The 18460-nt window shown below is 39.5% G+C and overlaps 1 protein-coding gene across 1 annotated transcript; it reads left to right on the top strand.

The window, feature by feature from the left end:
- Positions 1–3123: 3123 nt before the first annotated feature.
- csgalnact2 (chondroitin sulfate N-acetylgalactosaminyltransferase 2) lies at positions 3124–18140 on the top strand. Its single transcript, XM_038284131.1, has 8 exons — positions 3124–3274; positions 9901–10676; positions 10748–10964; positions 11049–11150; positions 13053–13231; positions 13314–13408; positions 13497–13578; positions 16795–18140. Exons 2-8 carry the CDS (start codon positions 10022–10024, stop codon positions 17085–17087), a joined length of 1623 nt encoding a protein of 540 aa, XP_038140059.1. The 5' UTR covers positions 3124–3274; positions 9901–10021; the 3' UTR covers positions 17088–18140.
- Positions 18141–18460: the final 320 nt, after the last annotated feature.

Raw genomic sequence — 18460 nt, 5'->3', positions numbered from 1 at the left:
ACTTTTTAAACATCCTTCATTTAACTAGGTGGAAAAAACAAATTAAGATAAAAAACTTTTTTCTAAGAGTGGCCAAGACAGCAACTCAACAACATAGTCACAGAAGATGACTCACATTCGAATACATTGTACAGATTACGATAAATTTGATCTGACAGACATACAGACAGACATTCAATTCAATTTTCAATTCAGTTTATTTATATAGCGTCAAATTCACAACACATGTCATCTCAAGGCACTTTACAGTTCAACCAGATCATACAGTCAAATTGATACAAAGTTTTCTATCTAAGGAAAACCAGTTGATTGCATTGACTCATTGACTCAAATACAATCCCTCACACTAAGCATGCTTGTAGCGACAGTGGAGAGGAAAAACTCCCTTTTAACAGGAAGAAACCTCCAGCAGAACCAGGCTCAGTGTGAGCGGCCATCTGCCAAGGCCGACTGGGGTTCAAGGAGACAGAAGCAGAGATACAAGCAGCTGTAAAAGGCGGCCCCGTCCAGGAAACACACAGCCAGGCAGACGAGCTCCAAGGCAGCTCCCATGCCAGAGGACGAAGAGAGCACATCCAGCCAGTCACGGTCAGAGAAACAGGACCACACCTGAAGACAGGCCGATCTCCAACATCTACAAACAAGGGTGTTGATGGAAGCAGCACAGCTGATGTTTCTTTCCTGGATGACGTCACAGCCAAACAGGAACAGACGAGGCAAAGCTACTCTGAGGAAAAGCAGAGAGAGCAGAACGTTAGAGATTGAACTAACAGATTCTGCAGAATAGGAGAACAGAGAGAGAATGAAGCAGAATGATGAAATGGGGGTCCCTATGTCCTCCAAAAGTCTAAGCCTATAGCAGCATAAATATAGAGAGAGAGCTCAGGATAACCTGAGCCACCCTAACTATAAGCTTTATCAAAAAGGAAAGTTTTAAGCCTAGTCTTAAAAGTAGACAGAGTGTCTGCCTCACGGACTAAAACTGGTAGTTGGTTCCACAGGAGAGGAGCCTGATAACTAAAAGATCTGCCTCCCATTCTACTTTTAGAAATTCTAGGAACCACTAGTAAACCTGCAGATTGAGAGCGAAGTGCTCTGTTAGGAACATAAGGAACAATCAGATCTCTGATATAAGATGGAGCTTGGCCATTTAAGGCTTTATATGTGAGAAGGAGGATTTTAAATTCTATTCTTGATTTAACAGGAAGCCAATGAAGAGAAGCCAGGATAGGAGAGATATGATCTCTCTTTTTAATTTTCATCAGAACTCTGGCTGCAGCATTTTGGATCAGCTGAAGGCTTTTAACTACAGTTTGTGGACTTCCTGATAGTAAAGAATTACAATAGTCCAGCCTTGAAGTAACAAATGCATGGACTAGTTTCTCAGCATCACCCCTGGACAGGATATTTCTAATTTTTGCAATGTTCCTCAGATGAAAGAAGGAAATTCTAGAAACCTCTTTGATATGGGATTTAAATGACAGGTCCTGATCAAAAATAACACCAAGATTTTTTACTTTATTATCTGAAATCAGTTTAATCCCATCCAAATGAAGTGACTGGCTAATCAGCTTCTTTTTCAGAGACTCTGGTCCAAAGACTATAACTTCTGTTTTGTCTGCATTCAGAAGCAGAAAGTTAAGAGTCATCCAGGTTTTTATGTCTTCAAGACATGCCTGTAATCTATGTAATGGGTTAGCTTCATCTGGATTTATAGACAGATATAACTGGGTATCATCAGCATAACAGTGGAAATTAATCCCATGCTGTCTAATAATTCTACCAATTGGGAGCATGTATAAAGTAAAGAGAATTGGTCCTAGCACTGATCCCTGTGGTACTCCACAGGTAACCTTTGAGCGTGTTGAAGATCTATCATTAACATAAACAAACTGAATTCGATCAGATAGATAAGATTTAAACCAGTCTAGTGCTGTTCCTTTAATTCCAACAAAATATTCAAGTCTTTCTAAAAGAATATTATGGTCAACTGTATCAAATGCAGCACTAAGATCCAACAGGACGAGCACAGATACAAGTCCATTATCTGAGGCCATGAGAATATCATTAGTGACTTTCACCAGAGCTGTTTCAGTGCTATGATGAGCTCTAAAGCCAGACTTAAACTCTTCAAAAAGTTCATTATGGTGTAAGTGGTCGCAAACTTGTTTGGCAACTACTTTCTCAAGAATTTTGGATAAGAAAGGAAGATTGGATATAGGTCTATAATCAACCAAGTCATCTGGGTCAAGAGACGGTTTCTTAAGCAGAGGTTTAATTACAGCAACCTTAAAAGCTTTAGGTACATATCCCTGTAACAGAGATAGATTAATCACATCTAAAATGTGATTAATTAGATTTTAATGTGATTAAAATGTGATGACATACAAAAAGGAACATAGAAGCACTGATCTATAAATACTTTCTATGTGGCAGCTATTCAAAATAGCCCTTCCCAATCAAAAGCCAGCTGAATGGCAGCCAACTTCCATGCAGCTTCCACCAAAATCCCCTCCAACTTCCAGCCAATGCTCTTCTCCTGGGCGTGCTTATTTTTTTACTCCACCCTCTCACTGAATTATAGGGTCTGACCAGGGGATAACGCTTCGCTGTAGATCTTAATGTCCTCAAATCATGACAGAAAGAATGTTTTAGTACAAAGATTTATGTTTAAAAAGGAATTGTACGGGACCAGCAAAGGGCCCATCAAGGAAAGCGGTTACATTTTTGTAAGTGGCTCTGTCATTAAAAACTGTAAAGGCTGTATGAATGATTTAGGTGCTGTATTTATACTTTAACTATTTGTTTTTTTCAAATAACAAAAAAACATTTTGCTCCATAAACTTTAAAATGAGAACGGTATCATTTTACATTATGTTGTGTTTAAAAGGATTATTTATTCTAAAATTAACTTTGCATTAATAAACATTTGGTATGCATGAAAATGAGCACATTAAACACATTTATTACCAAAATATTTAGGCCATGTCTTTGTGTTAAAATACATAATGTTTTTATAACAAACTGTCATTATATGCGATAAAATAGCCTTGGTTTATAAATAAAAGTAAAATAACAAGAGGAGCAGTGAGATTTGTGACGTCTTTCGCAAACAAAGCTCTGATTGGTTGTTCAACCACCGGAAGTGGAGTGCTGCCAACTCTTTTCTTCGGGCGCCGTGGCGCTCCGTGGCTGAAGCTGCCGTCGGTGGTTGATTTCGTATGAAGCGTCTCGGCGTTGGGCGCAGGGCGGACATGGACACACACACAACGAGGTGAGGAACATTTTCTAATGACAATCGCCGATTAATGAGCTTTATTTAGGGAGCCAGATAAGCTGAAAGCGTCGCAGAGATCTGAACGTCTTTAAGGGCGCAGAATATATCCCCTACATCCGGTTCAGATTTTTCAAAATAAAAGCAGCCTTTATGTTAGGTCTACTTTTTGTCCACAGCAACCAAAGGTTCATCTCAATGAGTTGAAATATTCTTGGATTTATTAAAAAATAAATTATAATAATAATGATTATCTATTAGAGTGTGAGTCAGTTAAACATTTCAAATACAAAAAAAACATATCATAGGATGGTTAAATACAGTATATATTTGGGCATATATTTGTATCAATTCAGATTATTGTAGCATACTCTAAATACAAACAAAAAAGTCATTTAAAAAAAATATATTTGAATATGGTAAAGTGAAGGATGGTTTCATTACAGAAACGTTTAGATTATTTTGTAATCTGTTTAATCATGGAGAAGTCAAGCTAACAGTCACCAGGGTAACTATCCAAAGGTCATGCTTAACAGGCCTAGTATTCAAAGTGCCATGTCTAAGCTTATTAATGGGAAGTTGAGTGAAAGGAAAATATCTGGTTAAACTAGGGTGACCATATTTTCATTTGGGAAAACCAGGACACCTTGGAGCGGCGGGGGGGGGGGGGATTTATTGAAATAACAAATGTCTCATCATCGGGATTTGCTCCGTGATCAGAGGAAATGTTACTTGGTGCAGAACAGTGGTGAAAATTGGAAGTTCAGTTTAATATAATACAACTCTGTGAATAGTTCCATTTGAAATGAATGAAAAATAGTTGTTTTAATGCTGATGAAGGTTCTCAGTCATCCAGGTCATAGTCATCCCGTAAAAATTCAAAAAATATCCACTGGACTTGGTTTTCAAGATTTGAAGACGTTTCGCCACCTCTCCAGGAATTGAGAAAGCTTCCTGGAGAGGTGGCGAAACGTCTTCAGATCTGGAAAACCAAGTCCAGTGGATATTTTTTGAATTTTTACGGGAGTTGTTTTAATGGTTACTGAGTCAGATATGTGGCGGTAATGTTTGATTTATCTAAAGGTTTTTATCTGTTACTATGTAAATGAGTTCGGCTGTAATTTAAGGACAGATTCTCATAGATCTGCAGAGTGGGAACTTTAAATCTGATAGGAGTTTAATTTTTTTATTGTTGTTTTGAACAATATGCTTAACTAAGTATTTTTTGTTGAATATTAGAGATTTTGCAGATATATATTTACATACATACATTGTTTAGATTTACTTATGTATTTCTAACCCTTTTATAGAATAGAAAATCCCTTTATTCTCCCACAATGTCCAAATTTACAGCAGCAGAAAGATTATTGAAAATGGTCACACAAATGAGGACCTTAGAAAAATGTCTAAGAATAACATAATAGGGAAGAGTTAAAATATAAACAATAAAATACTGTAAAGTGTTTTAACAATATAAAACTGGAGAATTAATAACCAATATGCAGCTATGGACATTTTTACAGTAATGGATATTTGAAAATAGCAGCAACATCAGAGATGTGCAGAATGACAGCAGCAGGTTATTTAACTGACTATGGTTTCTATCATTACATTTGATTTGATTTGTTCCTGCTACCGGTGGTTGGAACATTTATTCCACTCTGGATTCTTGTGAGTGTAGTCTTTGTTCGCTTTAACTTTTTTAAAAATAAATAAATAAACAAACAGTTTTGAAAACCTCGGTATTCATTCTTTTCCTGCTTTGTGTGTCAACTTTCACGGTTGCTAGGCAACAGAGCATACGCCGGTAAAACCCGCCAAAGGGTAGACCTGTTCGAATTTACAGACAAAACTCTTCCGGCCTCCTTATTTTCAAGGACTTCGAAGGATTCAGTCTAGGTAGACCGCATCTTTGGAGGATGCAGCCCAGGTTTTCGAACAGAGCCTATGATTAAGAACAGGGCTGCCCGCACTGACGCGGCTCAGGGATTACGTCACACGGAGCGTCGTGCGCAGTGAAATCAGGACATTTCCTCACTTTCTAAAAAAAACCCGGGACGCCCGGGACAGGACGTGAAATACGGATATGTCCCGGGAAATACGGACGTTTGGTCACCCTAGTTAAACATGCTGCACATAAACAGGACCTTAGGGATTATTGTGAATGAAACCGGTAGAGCCCATGTCACACTTTGCAGTTTAGCCAGCATATGCCTGATGTAGGAAAAATCGGGCAAAAACGCTGACATACGTTGGATAAGTTATTGGTTTGTTTTTTTTATAAGTTATGAGCATGCTGAAACACGATGGCTCATGTCAACATACGGCAAGTGCGTCAAGAAATTTTCAGCATGACATATGCCATATCTGGGCCATAAGTTACAGGTAAAGCCGGCCATACACTCTGCAATTTTTTTCAGTTGTTGCACGAAGCTACAGCTCACACTGTACCACGAAACCCTGCGGTTTCGTGGTACAGTGTAAGTTCACAGCTCACGATATTTGTTCTCACACTGCCCAGCATGACGCTCTGATGCGATCTACCTGCTCACACCGCAGGTCTAAAAACCCCGAGTCAGCTCCAGTAAGATGGCGCTACTCGGACTTGTCTATCTGAAAGCGATACGAGTAGAAGAGGAATATGAAGCTCACTAGAGAGAAACTCGCTGCCTAGGCAATTTGTGCAATTTTGTGCTGAAAGCCCTAAAATGAAAAGGCGACAACGTATTTGGACAAAGACGTGCCTGAGCAAACGTGGCTTCTACAGTCTGTCAATTTTACAGAATGAACTCCAGTTCACTCGCACCCCCGCCATGCTTCTGTGTTTTCACCTGAGAGGAAGAAGAATCCTTGTTTTGCCAACAACCACCTTACGACGGCCAACGGAAAATCAAACATGTTGGATTTTCTCCTGACCTCATGATTCCTGATTGGGAGGTGGTCACCCCTCATTACCCCCTGTTCACTACACCACGTATGATCAGACTGAAAGTCGGGCCGATCGAAAAATTCTCACACAACTAGAAAGTCAGCCCAAATAGGGCAAAAAATTGTAGACAGTATCTGCTCGGCTTAAGTTGTTTGATCGTTGACATACGTTAAGTGTTAGTTACTCATTAGTCGTGGTCTCTAGCTTATTCAAAACCTCTGAGTAACTTGTGCATAACTTCTGCGTAACTTATCAAGAACTTCTCTCCAACACATATCAACATATTTGCCGTGCATTGCTGCCCCCCTCAGGCCACCGGCTTGTAACATTTCATGTGCATTACGCTGCTGCGGGTTATGCATAAGTTAGGCTTTTGTTGGACATAAGATCTGGACTCGTTATGCATTTGTCCAAAATTGAAAAAATAAAATACAAAGAATAGAAAATCCCTTTATTGGGGAATGGGGAAATTCTGGAATACATGGAAAGTTCAGCGTAAGCCAGTGCTGGCTAAATCGTCACGGTGCAAAAGGGGCTCTAAGAGCCACAAGGTGTAGACTATTACAGCTGTAGTTGGTGCTTCAACAGCTAACACAGATGGACATGGGCTTAAGCTGATGGATGTCTTATGTTAAGCCACTTGTAAATGAGACACGTTGCAAGCATCTTAGTTTAACTATGGAGAGGAGATGGAGATTTATTTTAAAATCTATGATGATTTGGTTATTCCTATTTTTAATAAAGTCCAAACTCAGGACAGCCACCTGGCTGGACGTTCGTAAAGTATTTCCTGTTTCATTCTGTTTCTGGATACTCAGACTTTATTGTCCAGCAGAACTTAGTACCTGCAGAAAAGAACCGATACTTGCTTTAATCAGAATCATTTTACTATGCTTGACTGGGCAGCAAACAGGTCTGGAGAATCTATTGAATATTGTGAAAAGGAAGATGAAACACTAGAGCAGATAATGGTGAGCTGAAGCTGATGTCAAAGCAACCTGGGCTCACATATTGTTTAGTAATGAATGGAGTATCCTGCAGGCCTACATTTGTGTTCTAAAGTTTGATTATATAACTTTTTGCTGCTTTGCCAATTTATAATTACATCTGAGTTTAGTAGGGTTGTTAAGGGAAAAGCTTCAATTCAAACTGTCGGTTTTGCTGGTTTTTGTTTTAAGCTTTTCTAATAATTCTGATTCACACCTGAAACATGAATACAGCCACACACAAAAAACGGCTGCATGTATCTGCAGCGTCATCAGTGCTACAATTCAGTAAATGGGTTGATTAAGAGGTAAATATACGGTAAAATGCATACATTAAATAAACATTTATAATTTAACAAGTGAAAGAAAAAGAAATTAATGTGGGAATAAGAATAGTTTAAAAGTTAATATAATTATTTCACTAGTAATAATTTAATAGTCTTGTTCTGCAGCACAGGTTGCGTGTTTTGGGCCAGTGGGGCTAATGTAGTAATAGATAAAGTGGTTGGTCTAGATTAGGGCTACAACTAATGATTACTGTGCAAATCGATTAATCATTTTTTCGATTAATCGATTAATAATCGGATAGCAAAAGGTTCCTTAAAGAAGATTTTTGGCAAAAGTAAACCAGGTTAAACTAACCCTTTTCGGAGTATTAGACTGAGTATTGACAGAGTATTATAGCCAGGCTAGAGATTTTTTTTTTTTTTTCTATTTCGAGAATAAAATTGTGACATTATGAGACTAAAGTCATAAAATTAAGAGAATAAAGTCCTAAAATTACAAGAAACCGCCGGCTGTCATATACTGGTCGGAGCTCCAAGCTTTCGTTCTGAAACAGGTTGTCGTATAATGACTTAATTCTCGTAATATTACGACTTCTCGTAATGTTACGACTTTATTCTCTTAAAATTACGGCTCTATTCTCGTAATATTACGACTTTATTCTCGTAATACTACAACTTTATTCTGGTAATGTTACAACTTTATTCTCGTAATGTTACGACTTTAGTCTCTTAATATTACGACTTTAGTCTCTTAATATTACGACTTTATTCTCGTTATGTTACAACTTTAGTCTCTTAATATTACGACTTTATTCTCGTTATGTTACAACTTTAGTCTCTTAATATTACGACTTTATTCTCGTAATATTACGACTTTATTACTACAACTTTATTCTGGTAATGTTACAACTTTATTCTCGTAATGTTACGACTTTAGTCTCTTAATATTACGACTTTAGTCTCTTAATATTACGACTTTATTCTCGTTATGTTACAACTTTAGTCTCTTAATATTACGACTTTATTCTCGTTATGTTACAACTTTAGTCTCTTAATATTACGACTTTATTCTCGTAATATTACGACTTTATTCCTGTAATGTTACGACTTTATTCTCGTAATATTACGACTTTATTCCTGTAATGTTACGACTTTATTCTCGTAATATTAAGACTTTATTCTCGTAATGTTTCGACTTTATTCCTGTAATGTTACGACTTTATTCTCGTAATATTAAGACTTTATTCTCGTAATGTTTCGACTTTATTCCTGTAATGTTACGACTTTATTCTCGTAATGTTTCGACTTTATTCCTGTAATGTTACGACTTTATTCTCGTAATATTACGACTTTATTCCTGTAATGTTACGACTTTATTCTCGTAATGTTACGACTTTATTCTCCGAAAAATAAAAATAAAAAAATTTCTAGCCTGGCCCTAATACTCCGTCGTAGGAAATAGCATATTGACAGACCAAAAATGTTTTTATCTTAAATGGATAATGTTTACATTTTTTTTTTTTACAACTTTGTTATAATTACTGCTAAGTGAGCAGCTCTGTCAGCTAAAGGCATGTTTTTAGAGTCTCTAAACTCCAGTTAATGATTAATCAGTTATTAAATTAGTTGACGACTATTTAAATATTCGATTAATCACGATAAATCAGATTAATTGTTTCAGCCCAAGTCTAGAGTTTCACTTCCAGACAGTTTAAGCAATCTGATGTTAGAATCTGGGAGGTAGTTTAGATTTTAGGATGAACTGTATCACAGGAAGTTAGTAAAGAGGAAATAAATACTTGAGTGATTCTCATGTTATCTGAAGGCTCTTCTAATGTATTTATTTAATAATTTTGTTTTAGTACAGTTCCTGTTCTATTGATTCATTCATCATGTTTTTAATAAACTGATTTGTAAATTTGTCAAATAATTAATTTATTGGGTTGTGGCCCTTTTAGCAGTAGTTTGATCTTCATTACTGTTGGAAACTTCAGATTTAGTGTCTGACTGATTTCTTTTAATGCATGTGAAATGTGAGATTGCTGAAATTGTGCCGGAACAAGAAAGAAAAAGGAGCTTTTTAAATGTTCCACCATTTCCAGCTCGCAGTCGGGTTGTTTTACTTTGAAAGGGAGGAAAGGAGCCGGAAGTCTATTGTGATTAATTTGCCTGTGAGGCTCAGCCAACAGTTTTCCTTTTGTGCTGTTGCTGGGAGCTAGCTCTCCCTGTGCAGCCCGCTCCAGACGTTTCAGGTCGCTTTTTGTTGAACCCAGGCTATAAATGTAGATTGTTGGTGCAGAGTGGCGTTACTGGGAACGTCCTGCTGAGGAATGGAAGGTGGAAGAAAGGCTGCTGATCCTCAGTCTCATAATGATGTCTTTTTTTTTTTTTGGTCAGGATAATCATGATGTTTCTTTTCTTCAGGTGATTGTTGGAGCATAATGGAGCCATGAAATAACAGGAAAGGTGTTTTAGAAGAATCGTTTGAGTGATGTGAGAAAGAGAGAAAAGATGCAGACTTTCCAGCTGTAGGTCTTATGAGGACATGATGCCCAGACGGGGGTTCGCCTTCCAGGGACGGGTCCGCTGGCTCTTCCTGGGCCTCTTCCTGCTCCTGGTGCTGATGCTGTTTGCGTACCTGCTGGAGTGCACGCCGCCTGCAGACGTCAGCCATGTCCTGCCCGGCTTGGCGGGGGAGGCCTACGGGAAGGAGCACTACCAGGCTCTGCTGCAGGAGCACGAGGAGCGCCACCTGAGCCGAGCTTCCAGCCTCAAGCGTCAGATCGCCCAGCTCAAGCAGGAGCTCCAGGAGATGAGCGAGAAGCTGAAGCTGATGCAGGAGAAGAAGGAGCCCCCCGGGGTGCAGGGCCTGGGGGAGAACAAAGACCAAGAGCCGGGGGACCTGCTGGAGTTCCTGCACTCTCAGATCGACAAGGCAGAGGTCAACAGCGGAGCGCGGCTGCCCAGCGAGTACGCCCTGGTTCCCTTTGAAAGCTTCACCTCCTCCAAGGTGTACCAGCTAGAGATGGGGCTGACGCGGCACCCCGAGGAGAAACCTGTGCGCAAAGACCGCAGAGATGAGTTAGTGGAGGTCATGGAGGCTGCGCTGGACATCATCAACAACCCTGATGACGAGGACGGGGTGGAGGACGACGTCCCCATGCAGAGGCAAACCTACACAGACAGTCACTTTATGGAAGGTAAGGTCGACGGCAACCGAGGGCGGAGACGCCGCCGCCGTCATGCTCTAAAGCCGGCTCTCATGTTCCAGGATTATACAGGACGGAGAGAGACAAGGGGACGCTTTACGAGCTGTTCTTCGCCAAAGAGGATTCCAGCAGCTTCCGTCACGTCACGCTCTTCAGACCGTTTGGGCCGATAATGAAAGTCAGGAGCACAACCGTGGAAACATTAGGAATGATCATCAACATCATCATGCCGCTGGCGGGCAGGGTCGATACTTTCTCACAGTTTTTGCAAAACTTCAGGTAGGAACCTTTGAAGCCTGTGGAACATGATTCAGCACGCTGTGTTTAGGGAGCTCTTAAAAAAAAATCAATCCTTTGTTTCAGGGAGGTGTGCATTCAGCAGGACAAACGGGTTCATCTTACCGTGGTTTATTTCGGACAGGAAGGTCTGCAGGAGGTGAAGTCATTGTTGGAAAAAATGTCAAGGTTTGTGTTTTTGTGCTTCCATCCGTGGAACTTCTCCAAAGATCACTTTTATTTCCTCTAGATTCAAATTGGATCCTTTTGAGGTTCTTCAGTAATCTATTCATCACATCAGTGGGTTTAGTTCATCATCCTTCCTGCTTAGACTTGTCCTGGTTTTGTCAAGTTACAGCAGCAAACGTCCCATCATGGGATTTAATGAAGGTAATAAATAAAAACCCGAAAAGTATGGAGTGCATTTCTGTTCCACCCCTTTACTCTGATACTCCTAAATACAGTCACTGCCGTCATCTGCTGGTCGGAGCTCGAAGCTTTCTTTCTGAAACGGGTTGTTGTATCATGACTTAATTCTCGTAATATTACAACTTTATTCTCAAGATAGACGAAGGAAAAAAATCTCTAGCCTGGCCCTAATAAAGAGTTCCTGCAGGTCCTTAAAAAATCCTTAAAAGGCATTGAATTCTTCAAAATAAAACTAAGGCTTTAATTGGTATTAAAATTTCTTAAATCAGTCTTTTGTAGGTCTTAATTTTTAAAACATCATAAATAGGATTATTTTTATTACGATTTATTTTTGTAATCTAAATAAAACGTTAAAATGTACCTTTTTTTTATTTATTTAAAGAAATAACGGCTCGCCATTATTGTTTCCCTCCCGATAACGGAACCAATAAAGCGTTGTTGCGGCCGGGACATTTGGGAGATGCACCATTAACTTTTTGTCTGGAAAATATGAAAATATGTAAATGTAACCAAAATTGTCTCCAGCCAAGAGTTTTCTCCATGGCTAAAACCAGGGAACATACATGAGGCTCAGTGGATTTTGTGCAAGAAGTCATTCAAGCTCAGAACAATGGGAATTAAGGCAGTGGAGTCGCATGCGAAGCACGAAACACAAAGTGTCAAAATGGAGTTACAGAGAAACAGCCGGTATTTCTCAGTTTTGTTCCACCCTTGTCTCTGCAACGCCTCCACTTATCACCAAATCAAACATACTAAGAAAAACCATACAAAGAAAAACAGCTGCAAAAAAAACTTAGCACTGGTTATGTTGTGGCTTTAAAACTGATTTGTTTTGTTCCCTGCTAAAACAAAGTTTGTGAATTCAGTTAAATAATTGTTAAAATATATCTGTCATTTGTGTGTTTTTAGCTTTCTTCCTGTATGGGAAGCTTTTCAAAATTTGAAACATTAGTTCAGTGGTTTATGTTAAAATAAACCTTTTGGTAAAGTTGTCGCAAGCATTTCAAGTGGCATTAAAAAGTCTTAAAAAGTCTTGAATTTAAATTGCCTTATGCTGTAGGAACTCTGTAATACTTTGTCGTAATATTTAAGGCTGTGTGATGTTATTATTTAACGTCCAAATAATTCAGAAATCTCAGATTAACAAGAGCAAAATCATGCAAACAGCTCTTGTCTTTACTATCAGTACTATGGGTATTTAGTATTGTATCCACGTTTTAATGCTGCTATAACTGCTTTAAAAGGCTGTTATACAAAATACCCTTTAAGGAAGGTAATTTAAAATGTAAGCTGAACTTTTCAAAATCGTTTCTGAATAAAACATGTTTTCTTCTTGACTTTACAGTTGTGGTTCTGTGTTGGTTTAATCATTTAAGTTCAGTTTAAAATCCTTAAAAGTTGAGGTGGTGTTGGTGCCTCTTAGGGGTGTTAGGGTTAAATAATAATCGTTTTGTATCGATGCATCGATCCAACAGCCGACGATCCGATGCATCGATACGTCCGCAAGAGAATCGATTGTGGTTTTTTTTTCCTCCGGTCTATTTTTATCCAATTGCTCCTGGGCGTAATTCTCCCTCCCGTGCTGCAGTGGCGCTAAACCTATTGCGCACTCCTACCTCGCTTCGTTTATTAACCCTTTTCTCTGGGGGTTTTCCTCTACAGAGAGGAGAGCTTCTCTAACTACACCCTCATCCCTGTGGACGAGGAGTTTTCTCGCGGCCGGGGTTTGGATATCGGAGCCCACGCGTGGAAGAAAGGCGACGTCCTGATGTTCTTCTGTGACGTGGACATTCGTTTCTCCCTGGACTTCTTGAACACGTGTCGTCTACACGCCTCCCCCAGTAGGTTCCTCACATCTTTTCTATCTCGCTGTAACCCTGCAAAGTTTAATGCATTTTTTTTTTATCTCTAATGCCATTATAGACAAGAAAGTGTTCTACCCGGTGGTGTTCAGTCTGTATAATCCCGCCATCGTTTATGGAAGTTTGGAGCTGGCTCCACCTATTGAACTGCAGCTGGTAAGAAGCGTAAAATTCAGGTCTGTTCTGCTTATGATTAACCGATAGTGAACCAAAAGGTTTCATGTGAATTTTTATTTGTTTACAGATTCACAAAAAAGATGCAGGATTTTGGAGAGATTTTGGATTCGGAATGACGTGCCAGTATCGCTCTGATTTCCTAAACATTGGTAAACGTTTACATCAGATCCCATAATTGGATTTATTTATTCTGCAGTGATCGCACACACTTAGTTGAGCTTTTACAGCCAAGCAACCGTTTTATTCTAATACTGTATTCCCTGAATGTGTTAAAACAGGTTTTAGTTGTCTGACATTAAGGATCCCTTTTAGAAATTCAGAAAAAAAAGCTTTTATAATTCAGTGACTGTGTTTGGTGATGCAGGCTTATCTGTTTATATGTATAATGATTACTTCGATATAAAAACATGAAGTTAACCAGCTAGAGTCCGTGGAGGGAATTCTAGATTAAGGTGATGGCAAAGAGGCCTCCCGACCTCTTGGGGCTTAATCCAAGATGATAAATCATCTGAACATCAGTGAAAATGTATCATTGTTTAAAAGCACTGATAAATTTGCCGTGCTTTGGTGGAGCAGTGGTTGGCGCACACAACGCTTGTACGGACGCCTTAGTCTTCGACGATGCCGACCTGGGTTCGAATCCGGTCTATGGTCCTTTCCCACATGTCTCTCCCCCTCTCTCAGTCCCACTTTCCTGTCAGTCCATTAATAAAAAAAAAAAAAAAAAAAAAAAACGAGCCACTATTGCTGTAAAAAAACTGTAAAAAAAAAAAAAAGCCTGATAGTCAAAATAATCTACAGGCTTTATAATTTATAACTGGATTATTAAAACAAAAATTTTTTATCCATTAGTTTTTTGTAGTGTTGCACTAATACCAGTATCAGACGGGGCCCCGATCCAGCACTAAAATGGTGATATCGGTATCAGCGACTACCAACAAATAGAGCACCGATACCATTTTGAGAGAAAAGTTTATTCTACTATTATCACCTATTCAAGGTAGGCAATAAAAAGTTCTACTGGATTCACTTTGTATTAGTCTGTTTCCTGCTTCACAAAGGTAGGCAGCAGCTTGAAAAAGCCATGATGGCAATTATTTTACATCTTGCAAAACTTTTGCGAGATCTCGCAAAACTATTGCGGGATCTCGCAAAACTATTGCGGGATCTCGCAAAACTATTGCGGGATCTCGCAAAAGTACTGCAGGATCTCGCAAAGGTAGCGGGATCTCGCAAAAGTATTGCGGGATCTCGCAAAAGTATTGCGGGAAGATCTCTCAAAAGTATTGCGGGATCTCGCAAAAGTATTGCGGGAAGATCTCTCAAAAGTATTGCGAGATCTCGCAAAAGTATTGCGGGAAGATCTCTCAAAAGTATTGCGAGATCTCGCAAAAGTATTGCGAGGTCTCGCAAAAGTATTGCGGGAAGATCTCGCAAAAGTATTGCGGGAAGATCTCGCAAAAGTATTACGGGAAGATCTCGCAAAAGTATTGCGGGAAGATCTCGCAAAAGTATTGCGGGAAGATCTCTCAAAAGTATTGCGAGGTCTCGCAAAAGTATTGCGGGAAGATCTCGCAAAAGTATTGCGGGAAGATCTCGCAAAAGTATTGCGGGAAGATCTCGCAAAAGTATTGCGGGAAGATCTCGCAAAATTATTGCGGGAAGATCTCGCAAAAGTATTGCGAGGTAACGGAAAAAAAGAACTTTTGCAAGATCCCGCAATACTTTTGCGGGATCTTGCAAAAGTTCTTTTTTTCCCTCCATGTCCCTTTAGGGGCTCCGTAATATTCCATTTGTCAAGGATTAAAAGTAATCCAGCATCTTTATAATTAAAACATTCAATAATGAGAAAATTACCACATAAAGTCCGTTTTTTACCATCATAATAGTTTGATCCTTATAGCTAATGCAAACTGTCCTGCTAATTACCCTAGCTTCCTCAAACATTTCCGGTCAATGTTTGGCATGTGTGTTTTCCTCACCTTCCGGCCTACAAAACAAAAGTGCTGCCGTCGATTATGTTAAGATTTGACGCTGGGACAGCCCTTGAAGCGTCACAAGCGCTCCCTATCAACTGCCATCTTTATGCGTGCTTCCCCTCTTATTATGACTCATAAAGTCCAGCTGCTATTGGTTAAAAAAACACACAATGTTTGGCTCTCTAGCCAATGAAATGACCTTTAAAACAAGGCTAAGCATGGCTAATTTGAATAGTGCAGCCCTGATATATTGCAGGGCGTAAACGGAAAGATCCGTTCCTGGGTCATTGCATGCTGTTATAATAATAATAATATTAATAATGAATTTGATTTGTAACGCACTTTACATTTGAATTCAAATCTCAAAGTGCTACGGTTCAAAAAGGGAAAATTAAAACAAAGGTTAAAAGACCATAACATTAAAACAGAGTAAAAGACAATCATTAAAATCAATACATTTGAAGGCATATGTAGCCTATTATAAATTTTAAAAAGCAGCAATTGAAAGCAGTTCTAAAAAGGAAAGTTTTCAATCCTTTCTTGAAACAATCCACCGTCTGGGAGGGCATTCCACAGACGGGGAGCTGCGGCTTGAAAGGCCCTGTCGGCCATTGTTTTTAGCCGTGTCCTGGGTGGGGCCAGGCGGTTACCGTAGATGGAAACTTAGAAAATTAAAAAGATATATTTGCTTCAAAAGTTTTTTTGTCCATCAAAATGCCTCATTGTGATATTATTTTTGTTTTTTTGGGTACAATTGTTGTGTAAAAGCAATAAGCAAAATTTGGCATAATCTGGCACATTTGGAGAAGTTTGAAGACGCTGGTGTTTAAGACGTTTAATGTCCAATAGCTCTGGAACTGTTATACCTAGAGGTCTGAAATTTTCTTCATGTGCGGTTGAAATAATGCAGAATAGATGTAAAACAATAAGACATGCTTATTGTCAAGCATGTCTTTGTTACTGCAATTAAAAAAAGACCTGTTATTTCCAAGAAGGAAAAACAACTATGAGTCATGTTTTTACTGCTGCAATTTAGGCTGTTTTAGCCGCACTGTTTAATACAAGTATCACACATGTAATTTGGGCTTACAGTTCCTCAGTTATTTGCTTTTCCATTTGGGTATGTAAAAAGGCGAGAATTACTTCAAATAAGGTGGATGTTAAGAGGTTATGTGACTACAAACCTGTCGTTACCCACAATAAGCTGAGAAAACTATATTTAGGAAGCAGGGATCCATCAAAGCTTAGTGATAAATTTGGTTTATGGAAATTCCTGAGCTTTTTTGTTTTTTAAAATGAAGGACTTTATTATTTAAAAAAATGAATCTACTTAATGAAAAAAAAGGTTTTGACATCTCTATCTTATGGATGATTTTATTTCCCCAGGTGGATTCGATCTAGAGGTCAAAGGCTGGGGCGTGGAAGACGTCCATTTGTACAGGAAGTACCTCCGGAGCGACCTGATCGTGATCCGGACGCCGGTGTCCAGCCTGTTCCACCTGTGGCACGAGAAGCAGTGCGCGGACGAGCTGACGCCGGAGCAGTACCGCATGTGCATCCAGTCCAAAGCCATGAACGAGGCCTCCCACTCCCACCTGGGCATGCTGGTGTTCCGGGAGGAGATCGAGGCCCACCTCCGGAAGCAGGCCTTCAAGACTCAGAGCAGGACAGAGGACTGAGCAAAGGACATTCCTAAAGGAGACTGAAGGCGCGTTTACATGGATCCTTCTGCTTCTTTTTATTAACTGCACAGCTGTAGACGGATGAATGTAGAAAAATGTGAAACGTGGCACAAAAATAGAAGCCTTACTGAAGCGGTACAGCCGCGGGAAACAATCAGCAGTATTATAGGAAAACCTTGGAGACAGTGTTAGGATTCTGGGAACGAGATTTGGAATCCGTAAGTTAGGATTTAACGAAGAGCATCAGAGCCTGGTCTCTTCAACGCCGCTTTGCTGCTTCGCTTCTGAATGTGAAACATGTCAGCAGCTTCTCAGTACCTTCAAACACGCTGAGGATAGATTAGCAGAACGTACCCAACAATGTTTGGAACGGATGGTCAGATCAGTTAGGAAGGGATCACATTCTTCTTATTTATTGAGCATGAGAACAAGGAGGGGTTGCACTTTTTCTCAGCGGAGATTGAAATATATTCTGACCACTTGTGGAGGTGAAGCAGGAAACCTCCAGCAAAAAGGCTTCGTCTCCTTTAGGAGCTGAAAAAATACTTTTTTTTTTAGAAGATTTTTGGCTTGTTTCAAATTTGAATCCAAAATACAGATCTTAAAAGATTCGTCACTCACCATTCCTGCTTAATATGGCTGTTATGTTTAGCTAGCTGCTTTTTGTCAAGATTCTCTCTTCATTCGTTTATGTTGCTGGTCAGAAGTAAGGTGTTTACCTTCAAATTTGGGATTTTAAAGATCTATATGACCATTTTTATGAGCAGTTCATCAGTTTGAGTTTATGGTGGATTTCTTTTGACACATACATGGACTAAAATGTGGGAAAAAGGTCATTATTTCTTAGTGGAACTGGTTTTCCATCCATTATCTTCATGCTAGGCTTATTGGACTGTTTCTAACCAGTAGTGATGTGTTTTATGGGTCTATAGGTCCAAACAGCAAAGCTTTGGTTTACAGAGGAGGTTGAAGGACGATTTCCTTCATTAGTCCATCCAATTTGTGCAGAAGAAACCCAGAGCATCCTTTAATCCATGCATCTCACAAGTGGTGTGGGCTGCTGTCCTGCAGGCTTTAGAGGTTTCCTTGCTCCTGCACAGTTGATTTTAATTGATTTAATGTTAATAGCTGCGCTAAAGCAGGGAAACCTCTAAAACCTGCAGGACAGCACCTTGAGGACCAAGTTTGGGGATGCCTGCTTTAATCCATGCATCTCCAAAGTGGTGCGGGCCGCTCTCCTGCAGGCTTTAGAGGTTTCCTTGCTCCTGCACAGCTAATTTTAATAAAAAGCTGATTAACAGGCTTTTGCTCAACTGCAATCATCAGAATCAGCTGTGCTAAAGCAGGGAAACCTCTCAAATCTGCAGGAC

The sequence above is a fragment of the Cyprinodon tularosa genome, unplaced genomic scaffold (genome assembly GCF_016077235.1).
Source record: "Cyprinodon tularosa strain WSP-4 unplaced genomic scaffold, ASM1607723v1 ctg199, whole genome shotgun sequence".
Classification (NCBI taxonomy): Eukaryota; Metazoa; Chordata; class Actinopteri; order Cyprinodontiformes; family Cyprinodontidae; genus Cyprinodon; species Cyprinodon tularosa.
The sequence above is the reverse complement of the archived record's forward strand: the minus strand, read 5'-3'. Positions and strand labels throughout refer to the sequence as shown.